This window comes from Microtus oregoni, unplaced genomic scaffold (assembly GCF_018167655.1).
Source record: "Microtus oregoni isolate MIOR12 unplaced genomic scaffold, Mior012 000050F_007, whole genome shotgun sequence".
NCBI classification, from domain to species: domain Eukaryota; kingdom Metazoa; phylum Chordata; class Mammalia; order Rodentia; family Cricetidae; genus Microtus; species Microtus oregoni.
Genome location: NW_024543231.1, coordinates 283,698 through 304,403, shown reverse-complemented (window position 1 = coordinate 304,403; position 20,706 = coordinate 283,698). Strand labels below are relative to the sequence as shown.

General features: G+C 37.3%; 1 protein-coding gene across 1 annotated transcript in view; it reads left to right on the top strand.

Annotated features, from left to right (window-relative positions):
• Window positions 1-20,706, top strand: part of LOC121436922 (coagulation factor VIII-like) — a 145,037-nt gene that overhangs the window by 82,196 nt on the left and 42,135 nt on the right. Inside the window, exons 16-21 of the mRNA XM_041636819.1 lie at window positions 3,346-3,558; window positions 4,031-4,259; window positions 4,445-4,627; window positions 5,527-5,643; window positions 6,055-6,126; window positions 7,972-8,057. Of these exons, the coding sequence (XP_041492753.1) occupies window positions 3,346-3,558; window positions 4,031-4,259; window positions 4,445-4,627; window positions 5,527-5,643; window positions 6,055-6,126; window positions 7,972-8,057 (900 nt within the window). The remainder of the gene's footprint in view (window positions 1-3,345; window positions 3,559-4,030; window positions 4,260-4,444; window positions 4,628-5,526; window positions 5,644-6,054; window positions 6,127-7,971; window positions 8,058-20,706) is intronic.

Here is a 20,706-nt window from a genome sequence, read left to right as displayed (position 1 = left end):
CACCAGACGAAGGTTATATGGTGATATGCAAGATATTCGTCAGTATTGCTATAGGATAGTGTCATTTCAGGTTCCCTATCCTCAGCTGCCCAAGGAACTAACTGGGGACATCACCATGGGCTCCTGGGAGCCACTCTAGGGTCAAGTCTCTTGCCCACCCTAAAGTGGCTCCCTTAACTAAGAATTGTGGTTCCGTGCTCCCCTGTCCAACCTTCCTTTATCCCAATCCTCCTGTTCCCCCAAGTTCCCCCCTCCTTCCCTTCTAACTTTTCTCTCCTCATCTCCCCTTACCCCCATCCCACCCCACCCCCAAGATCCCAATTTTCTCCCCGGCAATTTTGTCTACTTCCCATAGCCAAGAGGATAACTAGATGTTTTTCCTTGCGTTCACCTTCTTATTTAGTTTCTTTAGGTTCACCAATTGTAGTCTCCGTGACCCTTATTTATGGCTAGAAACCAATTATGAGTGAGTACATCCCATGTTCATCTTTTTGGGTCTGGGATACCTCACTCAGGATAGTGTTTTCTATTTCCATCCATTTGCATGCAAAATTCGAGAAGTCATTGTTTTTTACCGCAGCGTAGTACTCGAATGTGTATCTATTCCATACTTTCTTCATCCATTCTTCCATTGAAGGGCATCTAGGTTGTATCCAGGTTCTGGCTATTACAAATAATACTGCTATGAACATAGTTGAACAAATGCTTTTGTCATATGATCGGGCATCTCTTGGGTATATTCCCAAGAGTGGTATTGCTGGGTCCAGTGGTAGGTTGATCCCGAATTTCCTGAGAAACCGAAACACTGATTTCCAAAGTGGTTGCACAAGATTGCATTCCCACCAGCAATGGATGAGGGTGCCCCTTCCTCCACAGCCTCTCCAGTACAGGTTATCATTGGTGTTTTTGACTTTAGCCATTCTGACAGGTGTAAGATGATATCTCAAAGTTGTTTTGATTTGCATTTCCCTGATTGCTAAGGAAGTTGAGCATGACCTTAAGTGCCTTTTGGCCATTTGAACTTCTTCTGTTGAGAATTCTCTGTTGACCACATACTCGGTAGCAAAGCTAACTTACACAGTTACAAAAAAAAAATATTAGTAACCACCTGTGTCTTATCAGATCACCATGGATTAAAGTTAAAATTCAACAACAATGCTACCCCCAGAAAGCCTACAAACTCATGGAAACTGAACAGTCAACTACTGAACCATACCTGGATTAAGGAAGAAGTAAAGAAAGAAATTAAAGTCTTCCTTGAATTCAATGAAAATAAAGAAACAACATACTCGAACTTATGGGACACTTTGAAAGCAGTGCTAAGAGGAAAGTTCATCGCACTAAGTGCCCACTTTAAGAAAACAGAGAAAGCACATATTGGAGACTTAACAGCCCACCTGAAAGCTCTTGAAAAAAAGAAGCAGACTCACCTAGGAGGAGTAGGAGACTGGAAATAATCAAACTGAGGGCTGAAATCAACAAAATAGAAACACAGAAAACAATCCAAAGAATCAATGAAACAAAAAGCTGGTTCCTGGAGAAAATCAACAAGATTGATAAACCCCTATCCAAACTAATCAAACGGCAGAGAGAGAATACACAAATTAATAAGATCAGAAATGAAAAAGGGGGACATAACCACAGACACAGAGGAAATTCAGAGAATCATCAGATCTTACTACAAAAGCCTGTATAACACAAAACTGGAAAATGTAAAAGAAAGGGACACTTTTTTAGATAAATACCATATACCAAAGTTAAACCAGGACCAGGTGAACAATCTAAACAAACTAGCCATCTGAAATTCACACTTTGTCAACTTGACACACAATCATATCTCCTTATGTTATGATTAATTTCCAAATGAAAACAATACTAGGTCATAATAATGCCTAAACATAACTATCCCACATACAACTGCAAATGTGTTATATATTTAACCAGGTCATAATTATGCCTAGCATGATTTAACTATACCCTGTACAACTACAAACATGGCAACTCTTATAAAAGAAAACATTTAATTGAGACTAGCTTACAGTTTCAGAGGTTTACTCTATTATCATCATGGTGGGAAACATGGCAGTGTGCAGGCAGACATGATACTGGAGAAGGATATGTGTGTTCTACATTGTGATGCACAGGCAGAGAAAGGAGACTGCCCCACTAAACCTAGCTTGAGCATATAAGACCTCAGTGCTCACCTCCAAAGTGACATGCTTCCTCCAGCAAGGCCACACCTACTCCAACAAGGCTACCCTCCCAATAGTGCCACCCCCTATGGGCCAAGAACTCAGACACATGAATCTATGGGGACCATTCCTAGTCAAACAACCCCACACAGCTTTGTTTTTCTCTATTTATAAATAATTGTTTTCCTTTTCCTAGGATAAAAGTCCAGAACTGTACTATACAGAAATTATGAATTCTCTGTTAATGTCCTTTATAATTTATCTTTTGGGAGGGGATAATTTTATTAATATTATCTTATATATTAGATATTACAAGTGATAACTTTAATTGAAATTATTTTTATAAGTTTACTGTCTCAACTTCATATGATATTTGAAATAAAAGTTTTTTAGGTAGTAACTCATAAAACTTTTCTCTTTGGTATTTTCATTGTTTTTATATTCACAAAAATACCTCTCTACCTGGAAGGGTTTTAAATATTTTCTTTTATACGTTCATTTTTATATTTAATTATTTAACCATCTCTCAGTAACTTGTGTAAAGTGTAAGTAATTTTTGATGCATTTTAAGAAACAGATTAAAGTTACTTTATTCCAGTAGACTGATAGTAAATTATAGAGGCATCTAAAGCTATGGAGTTATAGGTACATTTCTTTCTGACTTCGAATTTATTTTAATTTGTATGTCTTCTATGATAAATATGCATAGTTTTTAAATCAAAAAAGAAAATCTTTAAAAAAGAAAACACACATTTGGGTAAAGATGTAGAGTTTGATCTTGAAGAAAAGTGGAGGTAAATAAAGTTAAAATATATTGTTTGGAATTCTCAAAGAACTGAATAAAATAAATAAAATTTTAAAATGATAATACACATCCATTTTGGAATGGCAAACCTTAAGTAGTCACTCTTGAAGTTATAGTGACATTTTCTGTTTACGTTTGAATTACTTTTAAGTAATTAAGAATTTTCACCTTCATAGTTTTCATATAAAATTAGAATTAAAATTTTTCTCATAAATTTCTCTTAAGATCTGAGGTAATAAAAATTGGATAAAGAACAAAAGATAGAGAGATATAGTTATAAAACTTTATAACTCTTTAGGATTTTATTATTATAAAAATTTATTCTTTCTGAATTTTTTTCCTCTTCAGGTAACTTTCAAAAACCAGGCCTCTCGTCCCTACTCCTTCTATTCTAGCCTCATTTCTTATAAGGAGGATCAAACACAAGGAGAAGAACCTAGAAGAAACTTTGTCAAACCTAATGAAACCAAAATTTATTTTTGGAAAGTACAACATCATATGGCGCCCACAGAAGACGAGTTTGACTGCAAGGCCTGGGCTTATTTCTCTGATGTTGATCTTGTAAGTCATTCCTTATTAGGATAGTTATATTATCATTTAAAAGAAATGGCCTTTAAATCTTTTTTTAAGTGTGTGTGTGTGTGTGTGTGTGTGTGTGTGTGTGTGTGTGTGTGTGTTTTGCCTGTGTATATATCTGTACATCTCAGAAGGAGGCTTTGGATTCCCTGGAAGTGGAGTTAGAAACGGTTGTGAGATGCCATGTGGGTGCTGGGAATAAAACCCAGATCTGGAAGAGCAGTCAGTGCTCTTAACCACTGAACCGTTTTCCAGCCTGTTTTTTTTTTTTTTTTAATCCTCTATACTAAGAATTTTGTTATATATCCGAAACACAATGAAAAGTTTTAAAGTGAAGGAAGTATTATCACTTTTCTGTGTTAGAAATATTACTCTGGAATCTACTGTAGAGAATAAATGGTATGCTGCCAAGAGAGAACTTACACTAATACAATTAATGCCCTCTTGGGAACTCTAGGAAAGAGATATGCACTCAGGATTGATTGGACCCCTTCTGATTTGCCACACAAACACGCTGAATCCTGCGCTTGGTAGACAAGTGGCAGTACAGGAATTTGCTCTGTTTTTCACTATCTTTGATGAGACCAAGAGCTGGTACTTCACTGAAAATGTGGAAAGGAACTGCAAGATACCCTGCAATATCCAGATGGAAGACCCCACTGTGAAAGAGAATTATCGCTTCCATGGTAACATAATCAATATATAAATATTATTCATTGTGAAATGTAGTGTACTTTTTCAAATGAGCTTTGAGCCAGACATTTGAACAGTATTGAGAAATGAAATCCTGATGAGTATCAGGATTTTCTATGGAGAACAAGGAAGGACGCTTCAGTGAAATATTTTAATAATCTTCTCTGTTCTTCTCCAGCAATCAATGGTTATGTGATGGATACCCTACCGGGTTTAGTAATGGCTCAAGATCAAAGAATTCGATGGTATCTTCTCAGCATGGGCAGCAATGAGAATATCCAGTCTATTCATTTCAGTGGACATGTGTTCACTGTACGGAAAAAAGAAGAGTACAAAATGGCAGTGTATAACCTCTACCCAGGTGTGAGATAGTTTATTCATTTTTTTCTAGTTTCTGTGTGCTTTGAGTATTTGCTTTAAATGGTGATATAATCAATAACAAAACAGAGAAGCACCTTTTTGAAATGTCTTATTTTTTCTGGTAATTTTATCTTATACTGGAGAGAAATAAATTAGCAAATGAACAAGATAATTTCAAGTATATGGAAATTACTAAAAATGAATAATTAGTACCATATAGTACTTTCCTAAGAATCTTTTGTCATTTCCCCCTCAAAACCTACATGGCACCAGTAGTTATCAAGACTAATTTGCTTATGCATGTAACTAATATATTGGAGAAGCACTAATGAAAGTGTTGATAAAAACACAATATTATTTTTAAAAAGTATATTTGTGGGTACATGTGTGTCTGTGTGTGTGAGTGTGTGTGTGTGTCTGTCTGTCTGTCTGTGTTTGTGTTGGTATGCACATATAAGTAAGTGTCTGGTGCTCACGAAGACCAAAAGAGATGATCAGAACCCCTGGAACTGTAATTACAGGTAGTTTTGAGCTGCCTGACATCTGTAGTAGATATCAAACTCAAGAGCACTAGCATTCTTAACCTTCGAGTCACCTGTTCAGCTTCTCCCCTCCTTCCAGCTTCTTGCAACTTGAGATCCCTTTGCCTAGTACTGTAGACCCAAGATGATCTTACTATGATTTCTCTTCCCCTTGAAAGTAACATTTGGTCAATAGTAAAGACACCTATAGTATTTTTCAGAGCAAAAATGTACACAAAAAGTCTTGCACTTATTGAGAGATCTGAGAATGATGGAACTGAATTTGGTAGCTTATTGTGATAATACATATTGTAAATAAGTCAATGTATTTAATATTCATTTTTAATAAAATAATTTTTGTTTCTTTTGATTTTAAAAGGAGTTTTTGAGACAGTGGAAATGCTACCATCCAGAGCTGGCATTTGGCGAGTAGAATGCCTTATTGGCGAGCACTTACAGGCTGGAATGAGCACTCTTTTTCTGGTGTACAACAAGCGTGAGTAAAGCTCACTAAATATTCAGTCTATTTCTATACAACTTTACTCCTTTTTGAAGTGGTTGTCTTTGTCAAGAAATAAATACAAGCTTGTATTATTATTAAATTTAAAATGAATATTGCTGATAGAAACCATTAGAGTTCTCAGAGGAGGTTGAAGCTTTGTACCCTTTGAATATGAATCTATGGTATGTAACAAACTGGTGCTTAAACAGTCTTAAATTTCACAATAGTAGATTTTGGGGCTTAATTTTGATTCATTTACCAATGATAACTTACAAACTTTACATGGAAGAGTTTGGGGATATAACTTTAAACAAGGTAAGAGAAACATCACTTAGCTAAAAGTAATTAATGTATCCTTGTTTTCATGGGTTCTGTGTCATTTATAGCTTCTGTGTTTGATTTCAGAGTGCCAGATTCCTCTGGGAATTGCTTCTGGAAGCATCAGAGATTTTCAGATTACAGCTTCAGGACACTATGGTAAATACTATGATTTTTGTTTTAAGAATCTGGGATGGCTTTGTGGGAGCCCAGCCAGTTTGGATGTTCACCTTCCTAGATATGGACGGAGGTGGGAGGTCCTAGGTCTTACCACAGGGCAGAAAACCCTGACTGCTCTTTGGACTGGAGAGGGAGGGGGAAAGGAGTGGGGGGAGGGGGAGAAGGGTGGGAGGAGGGGGCGTAGGGGGGGAGGAGGGGGAGGGAAATGGGAGGCTGGGAGGAGGTGGAAACTTGTTTTTTTTTCTCCTTTTCTCAATAAAAAAAAAAAGAATCTGGGATGATAATTTTTTTCATTCCTGTTAGAGAGTTTCTTTCCATGCTTTTCTAATATATATATTAGAAATATATATATATATATATATATATATGTGGATGTTTTGCCTACATATACATCTGTAAACCACTGGCATGCCTGGTGCCTGTGGAGACCAGAAAAGGGCATAGAATTCCCTTAAACTGGAGTTACAGGTGGTTGTGACCTGCTTTGAGGATGCTGGGAATTGAACCTGGGTCATTCCCAACAAGTGCTCTTGGTTCAGGCCACTTTCATTTCTTACCTAGGCAATGGCACTAACTCCTGAAATAGCCTTCCCTCTTTATTTCTTTATTGCTGTTCCCATGAGCTCATTATACTGAGCATAGTAGGAAGCTACATTTGCTTCGGAACAGTTTTATTAAAGTTTTAATAGAGTCTATAAAATTCTTTACACATTATTCTAGAATAAGGGTTTACAGATCATTGTCTTTAGGTCCATTACCTATTTTCATGAGTTAAGAATAATTTTCAGTTTTTAGTGTATATTACTTATTCAAAAGTATAACTTTCATTGTGACATTTTTGTTTTCTTATTTGAATACAATGTACTTTGATTCTACTCTATTATCCTGTCATACTTCTCTTCCCACTTTTTCAGTCTGCTTCCTTTTCCCAGATAGTTAACTTTTCTATTTAAAAAAAACCTATTACACTTATTTATGTGCATGTGTGTGCACATGTCTATGTGCATGTATAGAAATCAGAAGACAGTCTACATGAGTCTTTTCTCTCCTGGTATGTAGATCAATCTCAAGTTATAAACCTTAGTGACAAGCACTTTTACTCATTGAGACATCTCACTGGCCCAACTTTTCCATTTTTAGATGACTTAAAAAAGTTTTAAGTGTTAAATATGACATGTTAAAATTACAAAATTCAAGTTGAAATGTCTATAAAAAGTCTTATACTGCAACACAGTCACACACATTCATTTACATAGCATGTATGGCTGCAATGGCAGTTATGTAGTTTAAAAAAGAGACCATATAATATGCCACTCTTAAAGTACTTGCTATCTAGCCTTTGATATAAAATGGTTTGTCAAACCTCTACTTTAAAGGAGAAAGAAAAAAAGAGTTTTGGGTATTATTTGAAGAGTTTCTTGATGGAAGTATCATGCTTTTTATTTCTTTTATTTTCTTACTATTCTTTAAAAATTTTTGACTTTTCTGTAATAAATGTACATTACATGATAAAGAAATATTATAGACCACTTGTAGAGTGCATATATACCTCAATGGTAGAGTGCTTGCCTAACACATGCAAGGGCCCAGGTTCATTCCCCAATATTGCCTCCCCATAAAAAGTAGAACATGGAATATGCAACATCAAAAAATGAATCCTTTAAACAGTAATCAGTACTATGATACTACAAAACTTTTATGCTTGTCTCTATCTCTTCCATGAGGATTAACCTTTCTCTAGAAAATACTGTTTTTCCAAAGATTTTAAGATAATTACAGTAGAATATATAATAATGTAATCTTTCTCTTCTTCCTTGGACAAAGGACAGTGGGCCCCAAACCTGGCAAGACTTCATCATTCTGGATCAATCAATGCCTGGAGTACCAAGGAGCCCTTTTCTTGGATCAAGGTCAGAAAACTATGAGAAATATATCAACATTCAACAAGTTCGAAACATTATATACACCCTTTTATTCTGTAGTCTCTCCTATAAAACATCAGTTTACATACGAGGAAACTGTAAAATAGAATGACTTATTAATTTGTATAAAAATATTCAAAAAGGAATTATTGGTGTGATGGCTTGAATAAAAATGACCCCCAAAGGTACATAGAGAGACACACTACTGGGAGGTGTGGCACTATTAGGAGTAGTTGTGACCTCGTTGAAGGAAGTGTGTCAATGGGGGTGAGCTTTATTTATTTATGTATGTATGTATGTATGTATGTATGTATGTATTAAAGATTTCTGCCTCCTCCCTGCCACTGCCTCGCTTTCCCTCCCCCTCCCCCAATCAAGACCTCCTCCCTCCTCAGCCCAAAGAGCAATCAGGGTTCCCTGCCCTGTGGGAAGTCCAAGGACCACCCACCTCCATCCAGGTCTAGTATGGTGAGCATCCAAACTGCCTAGGCTCCCACAAAGTTAGTACGTGCAGTAGGATCAAAAACCCATTGCCATTGTTCTTGAGTTCTCAGTAGTCCTCATTGTCCGCTATGTTCAGCGAGTCCGGTTTTATCTCATGCTTTTTCAGACCCAGGCCAGCTGGTCTTGGTGAGTTCCCGATAGAACATCCCCATTGTCTCAGTGTGTAGGTGCACCCCTCGGGGTCCTGAGTTCCTAGCTCGTGCTCTCTCTCCATCTGCTCCTGATTTGGACCTTGAGATTTCAGTCCGGTGCTCCAATGTGGGTCTCTGTCTCCTTTCATCACCTGATGAAGGTTAATATTCAGGAGGATGCCTATATGTTTTTCTTTGGGTTCAACTTCTTATTTAGCTTCTCTAGGATCACGAATTATAGGCTCAATGTCTTTTATTTATGGCTAGAAACCAAATATGAGTGAGTACATCCCATGATCCTCTTTTTGGGTCTGGCTTATCTCACTCAGGATAGTGTTTTCTATTTCCGTCCATTTGTATGCAAAATTCAAGAAGTCATTGTTTTTTACTGCCGAGTAGTACTCTAATATGTATATATTCCATACTTTCTTCATCTATTCTTCCATTGAAGGGCATCTCGGCTGTTTCCAGGTTCTGGCTATTACAAACAATGCTGCTATGAACATAGTTGAGCATATACTTTTGTTGTATGATAGGGCAACTCTTGGGTATATTCCCAAGAGTGGTATTGCTGGGTCCAGGGGTAGGTTGATCCCGAATTTCCTGAGGAACCGCCACACTGCTTTCCAAGGTGGTTACACAAGTTTGCATTCCCACCAGCAATGGATGAGTGTACCCCTTCCTCCACAACCTCTCCAGCAAAGGATATCATTGGTGGTTTTTATTTTAGCTATTCTGACAGGTGTTAGGTGGTATCTTAAAGTTGTCTTGATTTGCATTTTTCTGATCGCTAAGGAAGTTGAGCATGACCTTAAGTGTCTTTTGGCCATTTGAACTTCTGTTGAGAATTCTCTGTTCAGCTCAGTGCCCCATTTTATAATTGGGCTGATTAGCCTTTTATGGTCTAGTTTCTTGAGTTCTTTATGTATTTAGGAGATCAGACCTTTGTCAGTTGCGGGGTTGGTGAAGATCTTCTCCCAGTCAGTGCATTGCCTTTTTGTCTTAAAATTAATATGTGAGAATTAGCCTAGAAGAGAATGGGCCAAGCAGTGTTTAAATGAATACAGTTTGTGTGTTGTTATTTCGGGCATAAGCTAGCCGAGCAGGCGGCTGGGGTGATGGGGATGCAGCCCTGCCGCCACTCTTATTACTACAGATTGGCACCCAATGTGATGGACTAAACCCACTTAAAAAACCTGAGAAGACTTAAAAATAAGGGAGCGAGAGTTTAACACAGATTTTTGCTGTTTGTTGGTGGTGTGCTGTAGAGAGATTTCCTGATTCGGCAACAGTAGCAGAAAAAACGCTGTGTCATTTTAAAGCACGACTTCCTGGGGCTGTGCCGCCATTGCAATCTCTGTCTGGCTCCTGCGGGAGACAGAGCTTTTGAATAGAGCATTTGGAGTAAAGTGCTACGATTTGTTTGATGGCAACTAGACTCGCTGTGTTCTCGGGTCTGCTCTGCTTGTTAGAGGCAAGCATGCGCTTTCTTCTAAGAGAAGCTTCCTGACTCAGCTTTAGCTGCAAAGCCTGCAGCTCATTAAGAGGTCCTGCCATGAAACACTTAAACGGTGTTGTCGAAAAGCTGAACACATGCTTTTCAGTTTTCAGCCGTAGCAGGAAAAAAGCTGCGCTGTTTAAAAATGCCACCTTTCTGGGCTGTCCTGCCAGGGCAAACTCTGACTCTTTTATGCAGGCGGTTTGTGCGGTTTGCAAGCACAGGCTGCTGAAGCTCGCTTGCTGGCTACAGCCAGTACCTCAGCCATGAGGCTGGAAAGCTAAGGAATGGACTGGATCTAGCTGGCAAAGCCACAGCTTTAGTCCTACTGATATTGCTTGGTAAATTAAAGATTCATGTGGTCAGAAAAAGAGAAATATACAGTAAAGAGAGATTCAAAGACAGAGAAAATTTCTGAATGGTTTAAAGTGTGTTAAAAATATATGCAGACTAAAAGTTGAAGTTCTTAAAGTAAAAAACAAAAAAAAAAAGGAAGAGAGTTGTTGTGTGTGGTAGCACACGCCTTTAATCCCAGTGCCTAGAAGGCAGAGGCAAACAGATCTCTGTGAGTTCAAGGTGTAGTAGCTTACACCTTTAATCCCAATGCCTGGGAGGCAGAGACAGGCGGATCTCTGAGAGTTCAAAGACAGCCTGGTCTACAGAGTTACTTCAGGTCAAAGATACAGAGAACCTGTCTCAAAAAGCAAAGAGTTAAAAGTAAAAATAAACAAAATAGAGGTTAAAACAAAGCTGCACAAAGATGGAAAATACACAGAGAATTTTGATACTGTATGCTATTATGTTCTCTCTGAATTATTTGAATGCTGAGGAAAGAGCAAAAGCTACTAAAAGATATTTGTTTATAAATGCTTCTGAACTAATCCAACATAGATATTTTGAGTTTGGATCTAAGGATATGATACTTTGGAAAGGAGTTTCTTATTTTGTTTTCACAGAGGATGAGACGCTGTTCATTTCTTCTATTCCGATTTGGTATGATGGACCACGCCCTCCTGAAGGTTTGTTGTGAACATCTCCAGAAAATTGCTTCGCTCAACTGCCAACTGAGATGAAACTAGCACACAGGTTATACCGTGAAAGACCTAATTAACGACGCCCCCATTCAGCAGGAAGCAGTTTGGAGAGAAATAACTGCGCCCATATTCCCAAATATGGTTTATAAACGTTCTTTTACATTTTAAGGGGGATATGATATAGATATGAATAATTTACATTAGTATAGATTTTGCTTTATTGATAGAGATTTAAGGTCAATTTTGTTATATGTATAAGTGTTTCTGATTTTGATTAAGGTATTGTGATTGTGTAGTTCATTTAAATATTTACTGTATAATTAAGAAATATAGGTTGTTAATGAATAATCATCGATAATAGTAAAGCTTGTAGTCATGTTAGTTATATTTTCTAGATATATAGAGATATATTTTAGATAGACATTCTTCATGTCTTTCAAAGATTACAGAATATGACATTTGATGTTTTAATAACTTAGGACTTTTCATGACAATGAGACACTCTGCTCCTGGCAGCACCAATCTACTTCAAGAGGAAGATGGGCATCGAAGAGGCTCGTTATGGTGTTTGATAGCCATTGGGGCAAGAAACTGCTCTTGCCTGGAGGATTGCATAAACTGGAAACAGAGAACCCACAGAGAGAGGACTACTGAACTTGCCTATGGCTGAAGATGGATGCCCCAACAGTACAGAGGAACTTTGGGTGACTGTCCAGGCAGCGAGATGTCTCTGTCATTTCTAGAGCTTTAAAAGTTGCTTTTTTCCTGTTTGCTTAGGTAGTATTGTATCTTTCTGGAGTCTTTGATGGAGTTAAGAATAGTTAGTTATAGTTATAGTTTTCCTTAGTAATGATAAAGATTATTGTAACTTTTACTTGATAACTGTTTTGTTATATGTAATTTTGCTATGTTAAAGTTAAAGCTTTTTTTTGTTTAAACAGAAAAAGGGGAAATGATGGAGGAAGGTCATTGGCTAATAAAGGAACTGCCTTGGCCCATTTTATTGGTTGGAAGATAGGTGGGAGGAGTAGGCAGAACAGGACGTTGGGAGGAAGAGGAAGTGAGCTCAGACTCGACAGCTCTCCTCTCGGGAGCAGACGCCTGAGAGAGACGCCATGCCCCGCTCCTGGCATGAAGCTCCAACCCAGGATGGACTAGGCTAGAATCTTCCCGGTAAGACCGGTTCTCACAGATTATTAGAGATGGGTTGATCGGGATGTGAGAATTAGCCTGTAAGTGTTAGAGCTAAAGGGCCAAGCAGTGTTTAAATGAATACAGTTTGTGTGTTGTTATTTCGGGGCATAAGCTAGCCGTGCGGGCGGCTGGGGTGCTGGGAACGCAGCCCCGCCACTCCTATTACTACAACATATTGTTTAAATTTGTTTTTTTCCTGGAATGTCTTGTTTTCTCCATTGATAGTGAACAATAGCTTGGCTGGGTATAGTAGTCTGGGCTTGCATCCATGGTCTCTTAGTTTTTGCAGTACCTCTATCCAGGACCTTCTGGCTTTCATGGTTTCCATAGAGAAGTCAGGTGTAAGTCTGATCGGTTTACCTTTATAAGTTACTTGCCCTTTTTCCTTTGCAGCTCTTAATATTCTTTCTTTAATCTGTATATTTTGTGTTTTGATTATTATATGGCGAGGAGATTTTTTTTTTTTTTGATCCAGTCTGTTTGGTGTTCTGTATGCTTCTTGAATATTCAAAGGAATATCTTTCTTTATGTTGGGGAAGTTTTCTTCCGTAATTTTGTTCAATAAATTTTCTGGGCCTTTGAGCTGTGACTCTTCCCCTTCTTCTATCCCTATTATTCTTAGGTTTGGTCTTTTTATTGTGTCCCATATTTCCTGAATGTTTTGTGATGAGAATTTGTTGGCTTTGCTGTTTTCTTTGATCAGTGTGTTTATCTTCTCTATGGTGTCTTCAGAATCTGATATTCTTTCTTCTATCTCTTATATTCTATTGATTATGCTTGTTTCTGTAGTCTCTGCTCGTTGACCTAGATTTTCCATATCCGCCTAGTCCTCAGTTTGTGTTTTCTTTCTTGTTTCCATTTCAGTTTTCAATTCTTGAACTGTTTCCATTACCTGTTTGATAGTTTTTCTTGGTTTCCCATGGTATCAGGGGTGAGCTTTGAGGACTCAGATGCTCAAGTCACACCCAATGTGACATTCTCTTCTGACTGCCAACAATCCAGATGTAGAACTCTCAACTCTCTCTCCAGCACCATGTCAGCCATCATGCTACCATGCTTCCAGCCATGACAGTAATGAACTAAACCTCTGAACAGTAAGCCAGCCCCAGTTAAATGTTTTACTTTAGAAGAGTTTTTGTGGTCATGGTGTCTCCTCACAGCAATAAAATCCTAACACACTTGGGAATAAAATTGAAAAAACAGATGTGTCCCATTTCTTTCTACTTGGAAAATAAAATCACAGTGATATCTATAATTGAATTTATGACCTCACAAGACCTTGTATTCTATATTCTTTTTATTTTTTAATTTATTAGATTCTTTTTTAAAAAAAATTCAAATTCCTACTCCCTCTCCTCCTCCCATTCCCTCCACATACCCTCCCACCCCACTCCCCTCCAATCCTAAGGGAGGATAAGGCATTTTGCTTTGTGGAAGGCCCAAGGCCCTCCCTACTACATCTAGGCTGAGCAAGGTATACATCCAAAGAGAATAGGTTCCCAAAAAGCAAGTACATGCAGTAGAGATAAATCCTAGTGCCACTGCCAATGTCCCCTCAGTCTGCCCCAGCCATACAACTGTCACTCACATTCAGAGGGACTAGTTTGGTCCTATGCTTGTTCCTTTCCAGTCCATCTGGAGTTGGTGAGCTCCCATTAGCTCAGGTAACCTGTTTCAGTGGATGAACCCTTCATGGTCTTGATCTCTTTGCTCATATTCTCATTTCTTCCACTCTTCAACTGGATTTTGGGAGCTCCATCCAGTGTTCCAATGTGGATCTCTGCCCGTCACCATCAGTTGCTGAATGAAAGTTCTATGGTGATATTTAAAATAATCATCCTTCTGACTACAGGGCAAGGCCAGTTTGGGCACCCTCTCTTCTATTGCTTAGGGTCTTAGGTGGGGTCATCCTTGTGGATTCCTGGGAATTTTTCTAGAGCCAGGTTTCTTGCTAACCCTATAATGGTCCCTCAATCAAGATATCTCTTTCCTTGCTCTCATATCTGTTCTTCCATCTTGACTATCCCATTCCCTCAAGTTCTACTCAACCCTTCCCTTATTCCCTCCTCTTCCCCTTCTTCTCTTCCTTCTACTCCTGCCCCCATGCTCTCAATTTTGTCAGGTGATTTTGTCTGTTTCCAGTTTCCAGGTGGGTCTATATATTTTTTTAGGTTCAAATTATTACTTAGCTTCTCTAAAATCATGAACTAGAGGTTCAATATCCATTGTTTATAGGTAATATTCACTTATGAGTGAGTAGAAACCTTATCCATAATGTTTTGGGTCTTGGTTACCTCACTCAGGATAGTGTTTTCTAATTCCATCTATTTGCATGCAAAATTCAAGATGTCATTGCTGTTTTTACCACTGAGTAGTATTCTAATGTGTAAATGTGCCACATTTTCTTTATCCATTCTTTAGTTGAGGGGCATCTAGGTTGTTTTCAGGTTCTGGCTATTATAAATAATGCTGCTATGAATAGTTGAAAATAGTTTTGTAGTATGATTAAGCATCTTTTGGGTATATTTCCAAGAGTGGACTTGCTGGATCATGAATTATGTTGATTCCCAATTTATTAAGAAACCGCCAAGAGAAACTGCCACACTGATTTCCAAAGTGTTTGCACAAGTTTGCATTCCCACCAGCAATGGATAAGTGTACCCCGTACTCCACATCCTCTCCAGCAAATGCTATCATTGGTGGTTTTGATTTTAGGCATTCCGACAGGTATACAATGGTATCTCAAAGTTGTTTTGATTTGCATTACCCTGATCGCTAAGGAGGTTGAGCATGACCTTAAGTGTCTTTTGGCCATTTGAACTTCTTCTCTTGAGAATTCTCTGTTCAGTTCAGTGTCCCATTTTTCAATTGGGTTGATTAACATGTTAAAGTCTAGTTTCTTGAGTTTTTTTTTTTTTATATATTTTGGAGATCAGCCTTTTATCTGTTGCGGGGTTGGTGAAGATCTTCTCCCAATCAGTAGGCTGCCTTTTTTATCTTAATGACACTGTCCTTTGCTTTACAGAAGCTTCTCAGTTTCAGGAGGTCCCATTTATTCAGTGAAGCTTTATTGTCAGTGCTACAAGGGTTCTACATAGGAAGTGGTCTCCTGTGCCCATGTGTTGTAGATTACTTCCCACTTTTTCTTCTATCAGGTTCAGTGTGGTCAGATTTATATTGAGGTCTTTAATCCACTTGGACTTGAGTTTTGTGCATGGTGAGAGATATGGATCTATTTTCATTCTTCTGCAGGTTGACATCCAGTTATACCAGCACCATTTGTTAAAGATGCTTTCTTTCTTCCATTGTAAACTTTTAGCTCCCTTGTCAAAAATCAGATGTTCATAGGTTTGTGGGTTAATATCCGGGTCTTCTATTCGATTCCATAGATCGACTTATCTGTTTTTATGTCAATACCAAGCTGTTTTTAATACTATAGCTCTGTAATAGAGTTTGAGGTCAGGGATGGTAATGCCTCCAAAAGTTCCTTTATTGTATAAGATTGTTTTCGCTATCCTGTTTTTTTTTTCCATATAAAGTTGATTATTGTTCTCTCAAGGTCTGTGGAGAATTTTGTTGGGATTTTAATGGGGATTGCATAGTCCCTTCAAGTTCACAGACATAGTAGCGTCTGACTCAGCTAGTCTGGATTCTATACTAAATTACATACAAAACCAAACTCTTAAAATTTGAATGATCTCATTAATAGAAAAGTTTAAAAGGAGCTATTTGGAAAAAAAAGTGTGTTTGAGCATCTTTTACATTAAGTAATTTGGTAAACTTCTCAGATAAGTCTGATTCTTTGTTATGTAATACTCAGTATACTATTTACTCAATGTTATCTGTTTTTCTATAAATATGATTTGGCCTCCACTCCAGTGAAATTAGGAATAAATTTCAATCAAAAATAAAAAAAAAGAAACCACCACACTGATTTCCAAAGTGGTTGCACAAATTTGCATTCCCACCAGCAGTGGATGAGTGTTCCCCTTACTCCACATCCTCTCCAGCAAAGGCTATCATTAGTGTTTTTTATTTTAGCCATTCTGACAGGTGTAAGATGGTATCTCAGAGTTGTTTTGATTTGCATTTCCCTGATAGCTAAGGAAGTTGAACATTTCCTTAAGTATCTTTTGGCCATTTGAACTTCTTCTGCTGAGAATTTTCTGTTTAACTCAGCTCACCATATTTAATTGGGTATTTTAGAATTTTAATGTCTAATTTCTTGAGTTCTTTATATATTTTGAAGATCAGTCCTTTGTCTGATATGCGGTTGGTGAAGATCTTTTCCCCTTCACTAGGCACACTTTTTGTTTTATTGATTGTGTCCTTTGCTTTACAGAAGCTTCTCTGGTTCAGAAGGTCCCATTTATTTATTGTTGCTCTTAGTGTCTGTACTACTAGGGTTATATTTTGGAAGTGGTATCATGTGCCCATGCGTTGAAGACTACTTCCCAATTTCCCTTCTATCAGGTTCAATGTGGTCAGATTTATATTGAGGTCTTTAATCCATTTGGACTTGAGTTTTGTGCATGGTGATAGATATGGATCTATTTTCATTCTTCTACATGTTGACATCCAGTTATGACCACACCATCAGTTGAAGATGCTTTCCTTTTTCCATTGTATAATTTTAGCTTCTTTGTCAAAACTCAGGTGTTCATAAGTGTGTGAATTAATATCCAGGTCTTCAATTCAATTACATTGCTCAACCTCTCTGTTTTTATGCCAATACCAAGCTGTTTTCATTACTGAAGCTCTGTAATAGAGCTTGATGTCAGGGATGGTAATGCCTCCAGAAGTTCTTTTATTGTATAGGATTGTTTTGGCTAACCTAGGTTTTTTGTTTTTCCATATGAAATTGATTATTGTTCTTTCAAGCTCTGTGAAGAATTGTGTTGTGATTTTGATGGGGATTGCATTGAATCTATAAATTGCTTTTGTGTTCCCAATAGAACATCCCCATTGTCTCAGTGTGTGGATGCACCCCTCGCGGTCCTGAGTTCCTTGCTCGTGCTCTCTCTCCTTCTGCTCCTGATTTGGACCTTGAGATTTCAGTCCGGTGCTAATCCAAATGCTGAAATTATCCAGAACATTTTAACAGATTTATTTATAATTGTTATCAAGTTGAATTGCTGAATGTGTTCACCAAACATTTTAACTTGCATTAACGCTCTACATTGTGCATTTTTATTAAAAATTCATACATAAATGAAAATGGAAAAACTGCCAAAAAATAAATAAATAAAAAATAAATAAATAAATTGCTTTTGGTTGAATTGCCATTTTTACTATGTTGATCCTTTCTATCCAAAAGCATGGAAGATCTTTCCATTTTCTGGTATCTTCTTCATTTTCTTTCTTCAAAGACTTAAAGTTCTTGTCAAATAGGTCTTTCACTTCTTTGGTTAGTGTTACCCCACGATATTTTATGCTATTTGTGGCTATGGTAAAAGGTGATGTTTCTCTTATTTCCCTCTCTCTGCTTCTTTATCCCTTGTATATAGGAGGGCTACTGATTTTCTTTTTGAGTTGATCTTGTATCCTGCCACATCACTGAAGGTATTTATCAGCTGTAGGAGTTCTCTGGTAAAGTTATTGGGATCACTTATCTACACTATCATATCATCAATCACAAAAGTTTGACTTCCTTTCCAATTTGAATCTCCTTGATCTCCTTTTGTTGTCTTATTTCTGTTGCTAAAACTTCAAGAACTGTGTTGAAGCATATGGAGAGATTGGACAGCCTTGTCTTATTCCTGATTTTAGTGGGATCTCTTTGTGTTTCTCTCCCTTTAATTTGATGTTAGCTGTTGGCTTGCTGTAAATAGCTTTTATTATGTTTAGATATGATCCTTGTATCCCTAATCTCTCCAAGACCTTTATCATGAAGGGGTGTTGGAATTTGTCAAATGATTTTTCAGCATCTAGTGAAATGATCAAATTTTTTGCTTTCAGTTTATTTATATGATGGATTACATTGATAGATTTTCATATGTTGAACTAGCCCTGCATCTCTGGGATGAAGCCTACTTGATCATAGTGGATGATTTTTTTTTAATGGTTCTTGGATTCGGTTTGCCAGTATAAGTGAGATTAGCCTGTAATTCTCTTTCTTGGTTGAGCCTTTGTGTGGTTTTGGTATCAGGGTAACTGTAGTCTCATAAAAAGAGTTTGACAATGCCCCTTCTGTTTCTATTATGTAGAACACTTTGAGGAGTTTAGGCATTAGCTGTTCTTGAAAGTTCTGGTAGAATTCTTTACTAAAACCATCCGGCCCTGGGTATTTTTTTAGTTGAGAGTTTTTTGATGACAACTTCTAATATTTCACAGCTTATTGGTCTATTTTAATTGCTCACCTGGTCTTGATTTAGTTTCGGTATATGGTATTTATCTAAAAAATTGTCCATTATTTTGCTTTTTCCAATTTTGTGGAGTACAAATTTTTGTAGTAAGACCTAATGAGTCTCTGAATTTCCTGTGTCTGTGGTTATGTCCCCTTTTTCATTTCTGATTTTGTTAATTTGGATGTTCTCTCTCTTCCTTTTAATTAGTTTGGATTAGAGTTTGTCAATCTTGTTGATTTTCTCAAAGAACCAGCTCTTTGTTTCATTGATTCTTTGTATTGTTTCCTTTGCTTCTATTTTATTGATTTCAGCTCTCAAGTTGGGTATTTCCTGCCTTCTACTCCTCCTGGTGAGTCTGTTTCTTTTTGTTCTAGAGCTTTCAGATGTGCTGTTAAGTCAGTAATGTCTGCTTTCTCTGTTTTCTTTACGTGGGCACTTAGTGCTGTGAACTTTCCACTTAGCACTGCTTTCATAGTGTTTTACAGGTTTGGGTATGCTGTGCTTCATTTTTGTTAAATTCAAGGAAGACTTTGATTTCTTTCTATTTCTTCCTTGACCCAGGGGTGGTTCAGTAGTTGATTTTTCAATTTCTATGAGTTTGTGACTTTCTGAGGATAGTATTGTTGTTAAATTCTAACTTTAATCCCTGGTGATCCAATAAGACACAGGTGGTTACTCCAATTTTTTTGTATCTGTGGTGGTTTGTTTTGTTACCAAATATGTGTTCAATTTTAGAGGAGGTTTTATGAGGTTCTGAGAATATGATATATTCTTTTGTGTTTGGGTGGAATGTTCTATAGCTGCCTGTTAAGTCCATTTGAGTCATGACATCTGTTTATTCTCTTATTTCTCTGTTACGTTTCTGTCTGGTTGACCTGTCCATTGGTGAGAGAGGTTTTGAAATCTCCTACTATTAGTATGTGGGATTTGATGTGTGCTTTGAGTTCTAGTAATGTTTCTTTTACATATGTGGGTGCTCTTATATTAGGGACATAGATATTCAGGACTGAGACTTCATCTTGATGAATTGTTCCTGTTATGAGTATAAAGTGTCCTTCTCCATCTCTTCTAATTGATTTTAATTTGAAATCAATTTTGTTAGATATTAGGATAGCCACACCCACTTGTTTCTTTGGTCCATTTGATTAGAAAACCTTTTCCCAACTCTTTACTCTGAGGTAGTTTCTGTCTTTGAGATTGAGGTGGGTTTGTTGTAAATGCAGAAGGCTGGATCCTGATTTCATATCCATTCTCTTAGCCTATGTCATTTTATAGGTGAATTGAGTCCATTGATATTAAGCATTATTAATGACCAGTGGTTTTTAACTCCTGTTATTTTTCGGTAGTAGTGTTTGTGTTTCCTTTCTTTGGGTTATGCTGGTGGGGTGTTATCAGTTGTCTGTGTTTTTGTGGGTTTAGTTAGCTTCCTTGCATTAGAGTTTTTCTTCTAGTACTTTCTGTAAGGCTAGGTTTGTGGATATGTATTGTTTAAATATGTTTTTGTCATAGAATGTTTTGTTTTGCCCATCAATGGTGAATGAAAGCTTTGCTTGTATAGTAGTCTGGGCTTGCTTCCATGGTCTCAGTGACTGCAGCATATCTATCTAGGACCTTCTGGCTTTCAGGGTTTCCATTGTGAAGTCGGATGTAATTCTGATAGTTTGCCTTTATATGTTACTTGACTGTTTTACTTTGCAGCTCTTAATAGTCTTTCTTTATTTTGTATGTTTTGTCTTTTGATTATTATATGGTGAGGGGATTTTTTGGATCCTATCTATTTGGTTTTCTGTAAGCTTCTTGTACCTTCATAGGGATATCCTTCTTTAAGTTGGGAAAGTTTTCTTGTATAATTTTGTTGAATATATTTTCTGGGCCTTTGAGTTGGAGTTCTCCTTCTTCTACCCCTATTATTCTTAGTTCTACCCCTTT